The following is a 16,542-nucleotide window of genomic DNA, read 5'->3' on the forward strand; positions in this document are numbered from 1 at the left end:
GGGGGAGATGGAAGGGTGAATGTGGCTGGGGGAGTCAAGGCGCGGAGGGCTGCACTATGGACTTACCCCAAGAGGCCTGAGGATAGGAGTCATAGTTGTATTTTTAAAGCACCATAATGCCATGTTTACAAGCAGTGCTGGTGACCTCTGCAAAGGGTCAGGTGTGAGGGTCACTCAGAAGCAGGCCTGTCTGACTCCTGTGAGTGATTGACCACCAGGGAAGAAAGAGGCCTGGGGTACCAAGGACAGTCTACCTGGCAGGTTCTGCACAGTGTCTTTATGGGTACTTACATAGTTGTATTTTTAAAGCACCATAATGCCATGTTTACAAGCAGTGCTGGTGACCTCTGCAAAGGGTCAGGTGTGAGGGTCACTCAGAAGCAGGCCTGTCTGACTCCTGTGAGTGATTGACCACCAGGGAAGAAAGAGGCCTGGGGTACCAAGGACAGTCTACCTGGCAGGTTCTGCACAGTGTCTTTATGGGTACTTAGTGGTCAATTGATAAACATGCTGTTCTCAGCTGGTGATATTTTCATTGAATTCCTAATGTAAAGGAGAAATTTATAGGGGGCTGGAGAGATGGCTCAGCAGTTAAGAGCACTGACTGTTCTTGCAGGAGACCCGGGTTTGAATCCCAGTACCCACATGGCAGCTAACAACTGTCCATAACTCCAGTTCCAGGGGATCTGACCTTCTTTCTTCCACGGGCATTGCATGACACGAGTGCACTTACCTACATGCAAGCAATACACGCATACACATAAAATAAAAATAATAAAATATTTTTTTTAAAAGGAGGAATTTATAAAATCAGTAGGATGTCAAAACAGAGTATATCTTAGTGGTTTCAACCATTGGTTGTAGTATTGAAGGTTGACAAGATTAAAACTTTTAAAAATTTTTTGTTTTACATGTATGAAGGTAGTACCTGCATGTGCGTAAGTGCACTCATGTCATGCAGTACCCTCAGATGTTAGAAGAGGAAGTCAGATCCACTGGAACTAGAGTTACAGATGATTGTCAGCCACCATATGAATGCTGGGAATCAAATCCGGGTCCTCCGCAAGAGCAGTCAGTGCTCTTAACTGCTGAGCTGTCTCTCCAGCCCCAAAATTAAAACCTTTAAAAATTTATTTTTATTTTGTTTTGCCTGTATTTTGTAAGTGCATCCATGCATGCAGTGCCCACAGAGGCCAGAAGAAAGCATCAAATCCCCAGGAACTAGAGATGGTTGTTAGCTGCCATGTAGGTTATAGGAACTAAATCTGGATCCCCTGCAAGATCAAGCCATGCTCTTAACTGCAGAGCCATTTCTCCAGCTCCCAAGATTAAAACTTTTTTAAACAAAAACTAGAGAATCATTAAGGAACCTGGGGAGCTGTGAATAGGTGCTAACAATCCTCCGCAAGTTTCGAAAGAGTTATTTCTTCCTTTTTCTTGCTGTGAACACCGTTGGTCCCCGTTATGTGTCCCAACACTGGCCAAAATACTTTTGAGTATGATCATGAAGAAACTTGCCCTCATTTTGCTATCAGGCTTTTTGCCCTGTGGGGTGAGAGTGCTTCTGTGTTTCCTTCATTTTTTTGTTTGGTTGGTTGGTTGGCTGTCTTTTTTTGTTTTGTTTCCATGTATATAACTGTATTGCCTGCATGTATGTAAGTGCACTCATGTCCTGTAATGCCCAGGGAGGTCAGAAGAGGGCGTTGGATCCCCTGGAACTAGAGTTACGATGGTTGTTATCCGCTATGTTGGTGCTGGTATCTGAACCTGTGCCCTCTTGCAAGAGCAACCAGTGCTTCTTAACCACTTGAGCCATCTCTCCAGTCCTCCTGCTTTTTTTATGAGAATTTCTGGAAGGGATGTGGTAGACCATGTAGGGTGGCAGTCATCGTCTAGGGATGACTGTCCCCTGCTGCTGTAACCGCAGCTCGGTTTTGAACCTGCTGTGAGCTCAGGCCTGGCTGGGAAGAGATGTCCTGTCTATTTTAAGAAAGGCCGACTCCTGACGATAGCAGGACTGCATGTATGTTAGACAAGCTTACCAGATGCTGAGTCTCCCTGCAGATGGGAGATTCCTTAGGCAGTGGAGGAATGACTGTCTGGGCAAAGAGACTGCTGCCCAAACCCTGGAGGTCCCCATTGCCAGAGAGCCAGAAACGGCCTTTCACATTGGGCTTCCTGTTCCTCGGGAGGGTGACTTGCTGTCTTGGCAGCCTGTACACTTTCTACAGGAATGTCCTCTTCCATATATGTCAGCTTTTTCCTGAATGGTGTTATAGGGTCCTCCGCTCAGAATGGCAGTGCACTGAAGAGGGAATTCTCTGGAGGAAGCTACAATACAAAGCGACAGCCCATGCCTTCCCCTTCAGAGGGCTCTCTGTCATCCGGAGGCATGGACCAAGGAAGTGACGCCCCTGCGAGGGACTATGACGGAGAGGTTAATGGGCCATGGGTGATCTTAGTCCCCGGTGATCCCACCCCCCCACCCCCTGCCTCGCCCTCTCCTGCAGCAGCTGCTCCACTTTCAGCAGGCCCTGCAAGGCCTTCACATGGCTTCTAATGGCTTCTGAATGAAAATGCCAGTGTTGCTAAAGGCCTGCAGAAAGGACTGTGGGCACATGTCCTGTTCTGTCTTAGTTCATGGAGGGATTGTCGACTGACAGGAAAGAAGCCCACCTGTGGTTTGGTCAGGAGGCTGGAGGGGGCCCTGGGTCATCATGCACCTGGTCTCTCCATTGGCTTCACACTGCTGCCTTGCTTTACAGGATTCTGATTCGCCAAGGCATTCCACAGCTTCCAACAGTTCCAACCTGAGCAGCCCCCCGAGCCCGGTTTCACCCCGAAAGACCAAGAGCCTCTCCCTGGAGAGCACGGACCGAGGGAGCTGGGACCAGTGAGCCCAGGGCCGCCCGGGACGGGCGCGGCCACAGGCAGGGACTCTGCACCCCCACAATGCACCTGGCAGCAGTGTCGCCTTCCTACAGTCCAGGTGACCAGTCCTCCCGACTGCAGCCGGGCCGCTGCACCCTCCCCACAGGTAGCTTTGTAGACAGACTGTGCAGACGCAGCACTAAGAGTAGACTCATAGCCCTCACGTAGCCCCAGCAGCCTCCTTGAGCGTCTGCTGACTATTGCCAGGAAATCCTCATGAGTTAAAACTACATATTTTACTACAATACAGAGTTTAAATACGTAAATGTAGAAGTTAAATACTGAATGTATATAGTCAAAGAAGCATCTTGTATTCAGTGAAAGATGATTGCATATATAAGAAAGATCGTTTAATTTAAAGAATGTGTTGTTTTCTGTCTGTGTCCCAGCTGTCATGTACAGGGTAAAAAGGCCTCCAGTAGCATTTGAAAAGAGAGCAGAAGTCAGGTCCCAGTGGTGGGTGCCACCATCACCTGGAGAGCTGTAAGGAACTTGTGGAGCCTGGTGCCATCAGTGGGGTGCGCCCTGGACACCAGAGTTAGCATCACGGCTGCTCCAGCCTCATCAGAGGCAACAGGCTTCCACACCACCTCCTCTAGTGGTAGAATTTGAACATACCTCCTTCCCATTTGGTATCTCACACAGGTGAATGTGAAGGTACAGGTCTAACACCTTCTGACCTTTTCCATTAGAAAGGACACAAGAATCACAGCTTCTGAAGATCATGAAATGGTTCACGAAACTGCTTTTTTGCCCCTTCTTGACCAAATCCTATCCCTCCCTAGATTGCAGGTGGGTGTCTGAGCATAGCCTCTAGAGGAGACTGGTTTGATTAAGGGTGGGTGTGCGCTTCCTCACAGGAGTCTTGGCTGGGAAGGCATTTCATTACTAAATCATAAAAACCACAAAAAAACATGGGCTTGAGCAGCCTTGACCAAATGTTCCCTCCGTCCTGTGGGAGGGGCTAGAGGAGCCCAATGCATAGGTGGGAGGGGAGCCCTAGAGAAAGACAACCCCCCCACCAGTCCCTAGCCCCACCCACCCTGTGGCTCCTAGGGTCAGCTTCCCCTCCTAACCTCTGCTGCACTTCCCCCGGGAAGCAAGGTGTAGAACCAGAGCTTATTCCCACGTGTCCCTCCAGCTAAGAACACAAGAGAAAAAGGTAGACACGAAATACCCTGTATAAATAATCTTCCACTTTTACTTTTCACAAAAAGTAGCAATTTTCTCCCCTGTTTAAACCATACTTAAAATGGAATTAAGCAGTTACCCACCTCACTGACACCTGGCACAGCAAGCCACTTGGCGGGCTGGACTCCCCAGGTGTACTGCCTTATGAAAGAGGTTGCAGAATTCAGGGATAGAAGACTGCAAAGAAAACCCCTCTGATAGGAGTTTTAAAAGAACAGCTTTGACACGGAACATTCTGAATGTGCCACCAGCTCAGATATGAGTACGTTTTAATTTGGACGGGCACTGTGCAACTCTCATCTCCCAGACACTTTTGCTTTTGGAAAAGAAGTGTCATCACTTTGTACATCGGAATATCAAGGGTCAGACTTTGAATTTGGTCATTGCTGTATCTGCTTGAACTTGGCATGAAAGAATGGGCTCAGCAAGACAAGTGCCTGTCTGGCTCCCCTCCTGTCCTTTTCCCTCAGCCCCACACCCTTCCCTCTCTCCCCTCTTCCCAGGCAGAAAGCTGACCAGGCTGAGACTGACTGGACTCTGCACTGAGCCACTAGTTTGTTGCTTTGACAACTAATTGTGAATTTTGTTGCCTACAGGTGAATGTTTGTAAAAGGACCCTTTTAGAATCACAGTCTAAACCTACCTAAAGTTCAGCTCCCTGCAGTGAGCCCTGCTGTCCATAAGGGCTCCTGGAGCTCTTGGTGAGTTTTCCACCGCAGCCACAGATCCAGGCATTCTTACAGCTGTCCCCCACCCAAAGTATGTTAGACACCAGCAGCACTGGGATGGAACCACAGGGGAGGAGTACTGGGGAGAATTCTCCTGAGATAATGACTGTCTCACTGGACTCATCCCAGCCTTATATGAAGTATGTTCCTGCCAGAAGCTTTGGAGGGTGATGGGGGAAGATGGGCAGCAGGTTTCCGGAGACAGAAACAGATCCCTCAAGGTGGTCAGTAACAAAGATCACAGAAAGGTTATTTAGCTGTCTGAAATCATTTTTTCCCCTCCCATGCAGGATTTTTTTTTAATGTGTGTGGCAACAGAAACTAATTTCTTACTAGGAAGAAAAAATGCACTTCAGAGGCATTTCTGGCATAGTGTCTGTTGGTTCGCTCTTGGTGCTACAGGCCCAGCCCGTTTGTTATTTACCCTTCAATTCTGGCTAATCTGTTGTGTGTTTTTTGGGTGTACAAAATATACATATTTCTTTTTGCCAAAAACAAAAGCCTTCCTACTTGTCAAATGATTGCTAAAGCAGATTCTACTTTGTTAGTTATTAATACACACACACACACACACACACACACACACACACACACACTCTCTCACACACACACACTCCCTACATTTAGACATTTGCATTCTTCTTTCCCAAGGAGCACAGCTTTAAGACTGGGATACAACTACAAATGACCCGTCTGTTTGTCTTTCCAACCAGTTCCTGTAGCCAAGCATCAGGGGAGTATCTGAAATTCCTGTCGTGTTTACAGCAACAGTATGTCATTCCCACTGGCTCTCAGCCTCTCCGTCCATACATTAGAATTATGTCATTTTGTTACTTCATGACCATATCTCTTCTGAGAAAGACCAGCTTATGTGGAATCTCAGGTATCAAAGGAAAGCCAGAGTCGGGGGCACAGACATCCACTCCCAGATGCAGCAGGCCATGCACCAGCCTTGGCAGTGACATTGAATTCTCCCCACTTGGGGGCCTGAGTGAGTCCCCCACCCTTTCGCACAGGGGTACTCAGATCAGCTGACATTCCTGCTGCAGGTTTGCTATGGGCCAAGTCCCCTGGGTATGACAGGGAATTAATTGGGACTTCCCACTCCACCTAGCCTTTGCCCTGCCCCTGCCAACCCTGTCAGGCTGCATGGCATCTCACTGCACCCTCTTGAGCAGCTCATTCCTTGTTAAAACCTTCATTCTTCTCAAGTCCAGAGCTCTCTGTGGAGCCCTGCTGGGTAAGGAGAGCCCTGCTCTGGTATGTCTCCTGCAGCTCTGGCAGCACTCTGGCGCGTTCTCCCTTCCCAGGGACAAGTTTTACACAGGGCAAGGCTGCAGTCATGGGAAACGGACCACCGTGTCAGCCTCAATGTCTCTGAAAACAAAATGACCTTTTTATTTGCTATCATTTATTTTATAAATTTCTAGGGTTTTTTTTCTCGTTGTAATATTACTGTACAGTTTTGCATGGCCTAGGTGTAATCATTTTTGTTTAGCGTATAACACCAACCAGTGTGTGTGTGTGGAAGGGGTGGATACTGCTTTGGCCGCCTGTCACTCATTTGGTTTTATGCCCTCGATGTCTTAGGGAGCTTCCTGAGAGATTATCTAGTACCAAACTATAATGTGGATTTTTTTGCACAGAAATGTTTAAAGTGGGATAGTCAAAAATGTAACAAAGGATTCCTCACCAATATTTTATGTTGGTATCACCTAATTAACCAGACTTTGATGTACTGCAATAAAATAAGGAACTGTTAGAATTGAGTTATTTTGCCCTTTTCTTTCAGTTTAAGGAGTGTGAGGAGTTCCTGACCTGCTGCTTGGTCCCTTATCCTCTGGACTCTTCTTCACACACCTAATAAGACTCCCCTGGGGCTTGATCTGGGCCTTTTAAGTTCCCTCAGAGCTCAGGCAGGAATAACTTGTTTCCTCAGATTTCAGCTCCCTGTGGTCAGAACACCCCAATAATTGTTTCAGGCTGTCGGGCACTCCTCAGGTAAGCATCCTGAATGGCTCTCGCAGTGTGTACCTGTGAACAACTTGATCTGCTTGTGGCAGAACAGCCACTTAGAAGAGTTGGCACACAGGTGACACTGGGTGATCTTAACAGATTCTGAAGTATGCAAAGTCACTCAGACCCCTCTAACCAGACAGAGCTGCAGGCAATTGTAATGCACACTAGGCCTTAGAGGCAGTAACTGTGAGCAGAACTCACCATAAAAGGTCAGTCAGCATGTGGGTTCAGAGGAAGAAACTAAGGCCAGCTGGGCATCCTGCATCACCTGGGCTAGCAGGTGCTGGATGATGTTTAAGAGGGCCCCACCTGTACCTGCACAGGACTGGCATGCACTGCTGGGCATCTGCTACTGAGTGCCTCCTTGGGACATTGTCATGTGAGCAGTGAATTAGGTGTTAGTATAACCCCAAATTTCAGAGCAAATTTCAAAAGCTCTTAAGACTTAGATGAGGACCTTCCTGGACAACACTGCAGTGTTTTCTAGTACGTTACAGGGCTTGGGGAAGGACTCACCCAAGCATCCAGCCATCCTGCTGTCTCGGAAAAACCATTTGGGAGAGTGTTTAACTTCCCTATGACCCGGCCTGGCACAACCCTGCCAGCAGAGGTGGCAAAGGTGGCTACATGCAGCACTGTCAACAGTTGGGGGAAAACACCCTCTTCCCTTAGAGTGAATGTGGCCTTCTGCAATGTACTAACAGCTCACACTGGAAACAGGCTGTGACACTGGGCCTGGATTAGAGAACCTTTACAGGGAAAGACCACCAACAGGAGAGAGTGGGACCATCCTCATTCCCAGAATTCAGAGCACACGGAAAATGCCTGTCTCTAAAGCACTTTATTTTTTCTTATTGAATGGAAGTAAATGTGATAATTATAAGATGTAAATACATTCAGAGCCTGTGCTGATGCCCTGGGACTGGGTAGTAACTGCCTCTCTAGGAGCACACTGGAGTGCTGCTCTTGCAAAGGGGCTGTGCTGTCCACACTGAGACCCAGCCAGCATGGCTGTCTGCACAGGACCAGGCTACTGTTCAGACATTCTCCTGGCTACAGGCCACAAGCTGGGACTACGAAGGGCAGGGGTAGGGACACAAAGCTCACTAGAAACAGCTCCATTCTACACGGCTGACTAGACCCTGACACTGCCATGCTGGCTTCTCTTTCCGTTCGCTCCTCATTCCTGGTGAACACTGCGGTAGGGAGGAGGTGGCGAAAGAAGCGTGCCTTTGTGTCTGCACAGTTCAGAGGCAACAGTGGGGTCTCCTGTGGCTGCTGACTCTTAAGGTAACCAGCGCCCCGTACACACCGGCTCCTGCTCAACCAGCCACCCTCCAGGCTTGCCTGGGCCTGCAGGAAGGTGTAGCTCCCAGGTCACCTGGCCCCTGACTACTGTAGCCCAGCCTTTGTTCTGCAGTAGTTGCTGTAGGCCTCCTCAAACATGGCCTTGCAGGGAAAGCGGGCCTTTAGCTTGGAGCAGATGAGGAAGGAGCCACCCATCTTGCGGTGCAGGGAGTAGGTTTCCTCCGGTGGTGGGATGAGACGGTGCTTCAGCATGACAGGGATCAGGTTATGGATCTTCTCAGTGGTGCTCTGGGTGCCAAAATCAAAGGGCTCATCTGAGGCAAAGGCTTCCCCTAAGATGAGGATGGCATCCAGGTGTGCATCCTCCATGGCCTGCGTAAAGAGGAAGAACAGAAGTGACCAGGTCAGGAGCCCACAGCCCCAGGTCCTACCACAGTGACCTAAGCATCAAGTTCTCCTAGAGCTGGCAGACATCAGAGGTGGTGAATTAGAGTTACGGCTTTGTTTTTTAACTAAATTCTATGATGGTAACAGGCATCAGCTCCAACCCTTAGAAGCCAGGAAGATGGAGTACTGGTAACTGGCCTCCATGAGAGATAAGGTAGAATGCTGCTGGAGTCTGTGCCCTATACATGGCACTCAGTTCAGTCCTTACAAAGTTGTTCTGGCCAAAAATAGCAGAGCCCACAGAATTGACCAGTTCTGTGGATTATAGTGGAAGCTGCCAGTGTTGGCCTCCCACACAGCCATAGTCACCTACCAAGCACACTACTCAGTGTCTCCCATGGGGCCCGTGACAAGTAACTGTCACCAGCAAAGCATGAGAAGGGTGGAGCAGTGACCCTCAGGGAGGACAAATCAAGCCAGTCATACAAGAAATGGGAGCTGCTGCCCACTGTGAGCTTGGAAGGTGAGAATAATGAGCTGTTTACAGAACAGATGAGCAAGGGCCACCCATCCTGATGGTGCACTCTAACTAGGTGTGAACCCAGGAGTCAAGGAAAGTCAAGTGCTGTTCCCTGTATCTCCTAGGTGAAGAGGTTCAGCCCAGGCCCCTTATCTAAAGGCCTGGATGCTCTGCCTGCCTGAGCTAGCCACCCCGTCCCCGCCTCTTGATGGCAAAGGTAGGCAGGTAGCAGAAACAGCTTCACAGCATTTAGGAGCCCCTAAGCAGAACAATCCTGCCCCGCCTAGCAGCCTGTGTGCTTCCCACAGAGTGCAGTTTTCAGACTGCCGTGACTAAGGAAGCCTCTAGGGCTCACAGGCTCCCAAAGAGCAGCTGGTACCTATACATCAAAAGATGACAGCCATGCCTACAGAGAGCTGGGACTACATCTCTCAACTCACCTTGACCTCGTAGCCAGTGAGGAACTTCATCTCTATGGATTTCTGCAGCACTGCCTCCCTGTCCCTATCAGCAGCAGCCCGGATGATCTAAATAGAAGTATAAAAAGGCTCCCAAGGGCCCAGAGAAGCTCCAGCCTATGCCACCCTGACCCTCCTGCTTGCCTCCAGCCTCCTGGCCTGGGGGCCATAGCCTGCTGTGTGAGCCTGACAGGCTGTGGCCAGCCCTAGGTAGCTCTCCCACCCTCTGAATACCCAGCATTGGCTCTAAGCCTCTGAAACAGATGAACCAAGGTCCCGTTCCTGTCTTTACCTGAATGTAAAGGTCAGTAAAGGATCTGTCATATTCCCGAGTTGCCCCAAAGTCCAGGAGAGCCACCTGCAGATGGGGATACAAGTTTTGACCTATGGCTCCTGTAGGCATGGGGCAAGGAGAAGATCTCTTCGGGGACTGGGCACCCAGTTCTCTGCTGATATCCCCACATAAGGCTCAAGCCAGGGCTCACCTTATGCTGCTGAGGATCATAAAAGAAATTGGACCAGTTGGGGTCAGTCTGCATGACATGGAACTCGAACAGCTCCCTCAGGCACAGCACCAGGATGTTGTAGCAGATCTGAAGATGAGGTAGGGGCCTGGGTCAGACTGCTTGGTGAACTACAAAGTCTTTGCCTCCTGAGTTACACCCTAACTGGGGCCCCAGTGGCCGAGTCCCAGTACCCTGCCCCTGCAGGAGGATGAAGCCACCATGCTCTTGCTGTCCTCCCCACAGAGAGCTTAGGGCCGTGGGGTTTCTGTCGACACCATTAGGTTCCAACACTTGCCAGCACAGTAGGCCTGCCCAACATCCACACACCTCGTTCCGGACTTCCTGGCTCAGCCCTTCCGCCTGATCCAGGGGGAAGCCTGTCACTAGCTCAGTGGTCAGCACGTGGGGACTGCAGAGCTCATCCACAATCTCAGGCACACAGAAGAAGGGGTGATCTTTCAGCAGCTCCCTACATGGAGAGGAAGCTTGCACTCAGCCTGGTTCTCTACAGCCTCAGATGAGAAGCCCACCAAGTGAGACCTGCTCTACAGTGGGGAGGATGTAGCCAGGCCTGGGCCTTAGGGCCATCCCCCCTTAGAGATATAGAGGCCTCCTCCACCCAGGTGGCCCTCTGCTTCCCAGGGGCCCCACAAGCTAGGAGCCACAAGAGCCACACCTAAACTTCTTGGCATAGGTAGCCTCCCGCTGGTAGTCACACTCGAGGGCAAGCTCCCGCCTCAGCACATCAATCAGGTGCTCAGGGAAGAGGCCTGTACCAAAGATGACGATTAGGAGGGATAATGGACTCTACAGGGCGACCCCCTCCCACCTTGTGCTTGTAAGCCAGCCTCAGACCTTCTGGAAGCATGTTACTCATGTTCAGCACAGCCATGAGGTTGTTGACATCACTGTTGATGCTCTGGGCCACTCCAGGGTACTGCAGGGAAGGAAGGAGAACTACCTGGGCAGGAAGCAGGGCAGGCTATCTCTGCCCGTTAGCTTTCAAGTCATGCCTGGCCAGACCCCTCAACTTGGATGAGACAGAGCTAAGACTCAAGGCTGTGTGACTTAACCTAGCACCATACTGCTCCACTTCACACTCCTACCCTCAGGAATAGCTCCTGGCTCAGGGTTCCTCCCTTCAGCTTAGGCCATCTTCTACCAGGCTTGCTGGGAAACTGCTCCATCCCCCAGAACCCAGGCACTAAGGACAGACAGAGGGTGCCCCAGGAGACATTGGAGAGGCCCCAGCACAGGGCCTTGGTCTGACCCTCTGCAGCCCTGTGAGGACAGGCACACACCACACAGGACCATCTACCTGGATCTTCATGGCCACCTCACGGCCACCCTTCAGACGGGCCAAGTGCACCTGCCCAATGGAAGCAGCTGCAAAGGGCCGCTCCTCAAAGTACTCCAGCTTGTCTCTCCAGTGGGGGCCCAGGTCGGTGTTGAGGGTTTTCTGCAGAGTCCAGGGAAAACATCAGCACAGCCTGGGGCACCCTGAGGAGCTTGGTCTTTAGAAAGATCCTCAAGGCCAGGAGGTGACTCCCCTACCTCCCACCAGCCTCACCATCATCTGTTTCAGCGGCATGAAGTCAGCACTCTGCCTCACCCGCTCAAAGATCTTGGCCAGGTGGGGATTGATGAAGGCATCATCTGCAAGACATGAGATAAGTCAGAGAGAGCTTCCCTCTGGAGGGGTTCACAGGCCAGTAACAGGACTGCCAAGGTGGCCCTTGCCAGTGTGGCCTCCTGGATGAAACAAGGTCACCATGCTATCTTCCCCCTCCCTCACTCTGGGACCTGAAGCTTAGACCCAAGTGACAGACCAAGGCTACACAGCAAACCCACACTCAGCCGCCTCCTGGTACACAGACTCCAGACAGGGGCCTTCTGTGCTGGGGTGGGCATGCAGTAGGATACCAGCCAATTCAAGGTTCCAGCCAGTATGCCCAGTGCACAGTAGCCCTCCCCTCCAGAAGAGCAGCAAGGAGCCCTGAACTTATCCCTGTGACCTGAGAGGGGGGTAAAGTTTGTGATTATAGAATATTAAAATTGCCCATAATCTGACTACCTCTGGATAAAAAACAGTGCTTCCTATCTTTTGTCTATACACTTCTTTCCTACCCAGAGTGGCCCTGTGCAGACACAGTAAGTTTTCTCAGGCAGTGTTCTATCAAGAGTCCATCCCCCAGGTGTTTGTTCCAAAGGTCCTGGGAGCAGCAGTGTTAAGCATGGCTGGATCCCCACACAGGCCCTCACCATTCAACAGCCTGCGTTGTTTGCTTTTGGCCCTATAGCTGCTGCTGCCCTGGGATCCCATGCTGTAATCCCAGTTCGATGAGTTTTCTGTCAGCTAAATTCCCAGACACAAGACAGGCAGGTTGTGAGCATCATTGGGCTTCAGATAGGTACCGTACACAAAGCTTCCAGAAAGTCTGTGTCCAGCTGCATTGCCCGGACAGCACCCCTCACCCAACACCTGACACCAGGTATTGAATTCAGTCAAGGTAACAAGCCCACCTTGCTCTCAGAGCCAACCGAACACCATTGAGAAGCCCAAGGCTCCCCGAGTGCTGCTGCTCCTCATTCCACCTGGCCCAAGTTTTCTCTCTCTGGGGTCACACACTGGTCCCCAAAGCCGAGCTACAAGCTCTTCCACTAGCTCCCAGTGGCCAACATGGCAGGGCAGCAGGGGCTGAGTTGCGATGCTGAGTTTCTCAAAATACTCAGGCAAGAAACATGACCTGGCTCCTGCTGAAGGCAATGTTTTAAACATCCCTGTGTCCCAGGACAGCAGATATCTCCCCACTTCTCCACATATACCCACTGTGCCTTCCACCACTGCCCACACCCCAATGTCCACAAGCCAGGGCAAGGACAGAGCCCAGCACTCACCCTGGATGCTCAGCATCTGGCCCAGCTTCAGCGCCGCCCCACGCACCTTGCACAGCGTACTCACAATGCGTTCCGCATTAGCCTCTGACAGGAAGGGGCTGGAATCCAGCACAGCCTTCTTCCCTGTGGGGAAGGAGGGGTCAGCACACACTTTGGGCAAGGAGTAGCCAGAAAGAAACCTTCATGGAGCCTGGCACAGGGGCTCGGGCAATGTCCACAATGGCTGGGTGTCCACAGAACCAGCAAGGCAATTTTAAGTTCCCATGTATATGCTCCACAGCCCTCCAGGGCCAGCGGGCCTCCCCTACAGGTGGGGCAAATCTGGCAGAAAGATCAGGAGGCTCCTCGACTGTGCCCTGGTGAGAATGGCCAAGCCTCTACTCCACCTATCCCAAATGAAGGGACTCTGTATCACTAGCATTGTGTACTTGCCACATTGGCCTACATGGCTGCAGTAAGCCCCATGGTCAAGGACAGCACATGTTCTGCTGGTACTGTTTCTTCCTTCTGCCCCACCTTGGCACAGACAGTTGGCCCATGAACCCTTGTCCGTACACAGGGTAGAGGTAGCAGCAACTAGATGACTCCAGGGACCTGCACGTGCCAAATGAATCCTGCAGCCAGCCATCAGTGTAGCCAAAGGGCATCAGTGCCTCTGCCTATATAAGGAGTCCACCCTCTAAAGAGGGAGGGACAGGCCCAAACTAGGTTCTGGTCTGCCAGGTCCCACTGTCTTCCCTGGCCCTGTGACATTTGGAGTTTTTACTGCCTTGTGTGAGTTACTGGGTCAAAAGCCCAGACCCTGGCTTTATCCCCTCTGGCCCCTCAGTGCCTCACTGTGAACATATGCAGCTCCCTCAGCATACATCCACAAGCCTGGAGGCCTAGGAGCAAAAGCAATGACGTGTTTAGAGCTGGTGCTGAAACACTGGAATATGAAGCCCAGGTGCTATACATAATGCTGAGTGGGACTGCTCTGAGTGCCCAGCAAGGTAACAGGACGGTGTCCATTCCACTGCCCTTGTCCAGGCTGAGTCCAATCTGCCTCTGACAAATGGGGGCACAGGAGCTAACAAGGGCTAGAGAGCAGAGCCATCAGTCTGCCAGCCCCAGGGGCAGGTGTGTTGAGGTTAGACTCATTCCTAAGACAATGGGACAAGATCTACAGAGGACAAGGGTAGCTTCACAGATAGACTAGGCCTCCATGAAGCTCAGCTGCCTGTCCTGCTCACCTCCCTGGCCTGTGGAAGGAAACCTTGTTCCCTGTCTATACACAGACCACGCCTCTGCTGGGTCCCCATCTCCTGAGGCATCCCTTCCCCAAATGTGGTTGATCCCCATAGGCTAGAGACATGCCCCCTACCCAGAATGACCTGGAACAGCCGGGACAGGTCAAAGACATGGTGGCAAGTTCAATGAAGGACAGGGCCGATACAGACCTCCCCAGCCTGGTCAGCATCCTCAAAATCAAGGCATGCCAAGGTGTATTAAGTAGTTCAGGGTCTACCCAGGTCCATGGACCCTGACCTAAGCCTTAGGACATCAGCAAAGCTAATGGAACCTGGGTCCCTTCAGCCTCAGTCACCACCGTCCCTGAAAAAGGACACCAACAGCACCCTTGGAACCAGGCTGGCCTCTTCTCTGCTTGGACAAGGTGAGATGAATAGCCAGCTCCAGGGGCCAGGAGGGGTGCTGGGCCTTAGAAAGGCTGACTTCTCACGCAGAGAAACACAGCCTTCACATCCCAAAGTGTTTCAGCACCAGCACTAAAAATACCTATGTTAATCCTCTGTCCTTAGACCCCTTCCAAGGACACACAGGGTGTCCATCCCAAGACAGGGACTGCTAGGGATATGGCTGTGCCTTCTTCCAGATGAGATAACCCCATGAGTGAAGAGGACCTGTCTGGGGGGGCTGGCATGTCCCCCTTGGGTCCCAGCAGAGTCTGGACTGTGGTTATCAAGAGGTCCAGATGGAAGAGGACAGAGAGCTGTGAGGAACCTTAATAAGTTGATACTCCTAGAGTGGGTAGGGCAGGGCTGCCCACCCCAGAACTTCAAATACAAGTTGGGAAATCCACCAACAGCTCTCAACAGCCCTGGAGCCCCAAAGGCCCTGCTGGATGAACTCCCAGCCACCTGTCTCTGGAGAAGTTTGGAGGGGGCGTATGGCATCTCACAGATTCTTCCCCAGCCAGTATTCCAGCAGCAGGAACCCCCTTGGCTTTTGAGGGACCTGAATACAGAACACTCTCTAGACTTCATAGCCACAAGTGACACCTGTTTGCCTGTTCCAGACATGCCTTCTGGGCCTGACCTGGGGGGCAGAGAACAGAGATGTTGTGATCTTTGTCTCAGAGACCAACAGACTCTAGAGAGGTTCCATCCTCTCTGGGTCATGGTCAGCAAAAGCAGGGCACTGTGGGTCTGTCCCAGATGCCTACATTCCTACCCACAGGGAAGCAGGGAGCCCCGTACTCCTGACCTGACCAGGCCATGCGGACTCAGGCTGAAGAGCAGAGCAGGAGAGGAGACGGACAGTGGGCGTGCAAGAGGAAATGTGAGATTGAAAGTGGGTATGTTGGTGGTGGCCATGGGTGTGGAGAGCCAAAGGGAACAAGAAGGGGCTGGATGACCAGCTGGGGCTGAAGAAGCAGCCTTCAAGCTTCCAATCCTCTAAAGCAGGTGCATCTATCCATATGAACAGCACTCAGCCCCAGGAACACAATCTATATGGACTCAACACTCCTGGAACATAGGCAGGCTGATGGGTTGGATGTCCTGCCCTCCCGCCTCCTATGGAGGCCCCTGCTCACCTGTGGAGCTCTCAGGGCGTAGACTTTTCTTGGCAACCTCGGCCAGTGCCCCAAAGCCCAAACCTACAGCAAGACCTGCAAGGACAAGAGTATAGATGCTCAGTGAGGCTGGAGCTGCCCACCCACCAGGCCTGGTCAGCAGCCAGAGTACTTCAGTGCACCAGGGGCCCCCACTGCACTCCAGCATTTTGAAAAAAGAGAAAGCAGGAGGGAAGGGGAACATACATGGGTGGTTTTGGAATAGGTGGCTCTAGGCAGGTGCCTCCTGTGGAAGTCTGCATCTTATTACTTTTGACAACCACACTCTCACTAGCACACAAATACAACCCATATGGAGAGACCAGCACACATGGGAAGATGGACCAGCACGTGGGCCACTTCCCGACAACACTACTGTGGAATACAGCTACCCACTCAAGTCTGCAGGAGGTTCCAGTTATCACCACAGCAATATGAAATGCCTGATGACAGAAGCTGGAATGTTCCACAACAGCAAACACAGGGTGTCCCAGCCAAAGCCCATGGAGACTCCTAGAACAGACCCCAGGCCCCACCTCATCCTCCCTGGTGGCAGCACTGGCAGTGGCTGAAGACAATGTCTCTTGGGTCCTCCCTCGTTGTAGGTGCTGCTAAGGCCAGGCAGAAAGCCTGGGGGCCTTGCTCAGGGCCCACATCATAATCACCATCATCCCCCTCCTCCTCCCCCTCCCCCCCCTCCTTCCTCCTCCTCCTCCTCCTTCTCCTCCCCTTTCTCCTCCTCCTCCTTCTCCTCCTCCTCCTC

At 51.6% G+C, this 16,542-nt stretch overlaps 2 protein-coding genes across 19 annotated transcripts in view; one reads left to right on the forward strand and one right to left on the reverse strand.

The window, feature by feature from the left end:
- The window catches only part of Cdc42bpa (CDC42 binding protein kinase alpha), a 311,536-nt gene extending 304,917 nt beyond the window's left edge, over window positions 1–6,619 (forward strand). For 11 of the 13 annotated variants that reach the window (XM_008822349.3, XM_008822352.2, XM_008822356.2 and 8 more), the window contains 2 exons: window positions 2,280–2,437; window positions 2,766–2,907. In XM_008822349.3, coding sequence (XP_008820571.1) covers window positions 2,280–2,437; window positions 2,766–2,897 — 290 coding nt within the window. In that variant the 3' untranslated portion in view covers window positions 2,898–2,907. Of the gene's footprint in view, window positions 1–2,279; window positions 2,438–2,765 lie in introns of those variants that run through there. The other 2 variants (XM_029558261.1, XM_017795405.2) reach the window with 2 other exon arrangements.
- A 1,072-nt stretch (window positions 6,620–7,691) lies between these two features.
- Coq8a (coenzyme Q8A) overlaps window positions 7,692–16,542 on the reverse strand; it is a 34,071-nt gene continuing 25,220 nt past the window's right edge. For 4 of the 6 annotated variants that reach the window (XM_008822358.2, XM_029558265.1, XM_017795409.2 and 1 more), the window contains 11 exons: window positions 15,762–15,836; window positions 12,947–13,069; window positions 11,619–11,704; window positions 11,367–11,507; window positions 10,904–10,985; window positions 10,725–10,818; window positions 10,376–10,517; window positions 10,028–10,135; window positions 9,835–9,900; window positions 9,525–9,611; window positions 8,262–8,549 (listed from right to left, as the gene is read on the reverse strand). In XM_008822358.2, coding sequence (XP_008820580.1) covers window positions 8,262–8,549; window positions 9,525–9,611; window positions 9,835–9,900; window positions 10,028–10,135; window positions 10,376–10,517; window positions 10,725–10,818; window positions 10,904–10,985; window positions 11,367–11,507; window positions 11,619–11,704; window positions 12,947–13,069; window positions 15,762–15,836 — 1,292 coding nt within the window. Of the gene's footprint in view, window positions 8,550–9,524; window positions 9,612–9,834; window positions 9,901–10,027; window positions 10,136–10,375; window positions 10,518–10,724; window positions 10,819–10,903; window positions 10,986–11,366; window positions 11,508–11,618; window positions 11,705–12,946; window positions 13,070–15,761; window positions 15,837–16,542 lie in introns of all 6 variants that reach the window. The other 2 variants (XM_008822357.3, XM_008822360.2) reach the window with 2 other exon arrangements.

Source organism: Nannospalax galili, unplaced genomic scaffold, assembly GCF_000622305.1.
Source record: "Nannospalax galili isolate Female #2095 unplaced genomic scaffold, S.galili_v1.0 scaffold1508, whole genome shotgun sequence".
NCBI classification, from domain to species: domain Eukaryota; kingdom Metazoa; phylum Chordata; class Mammalia; order Rodentia; family Spalacidae; genus Nannospalax; species Nannospalax galili.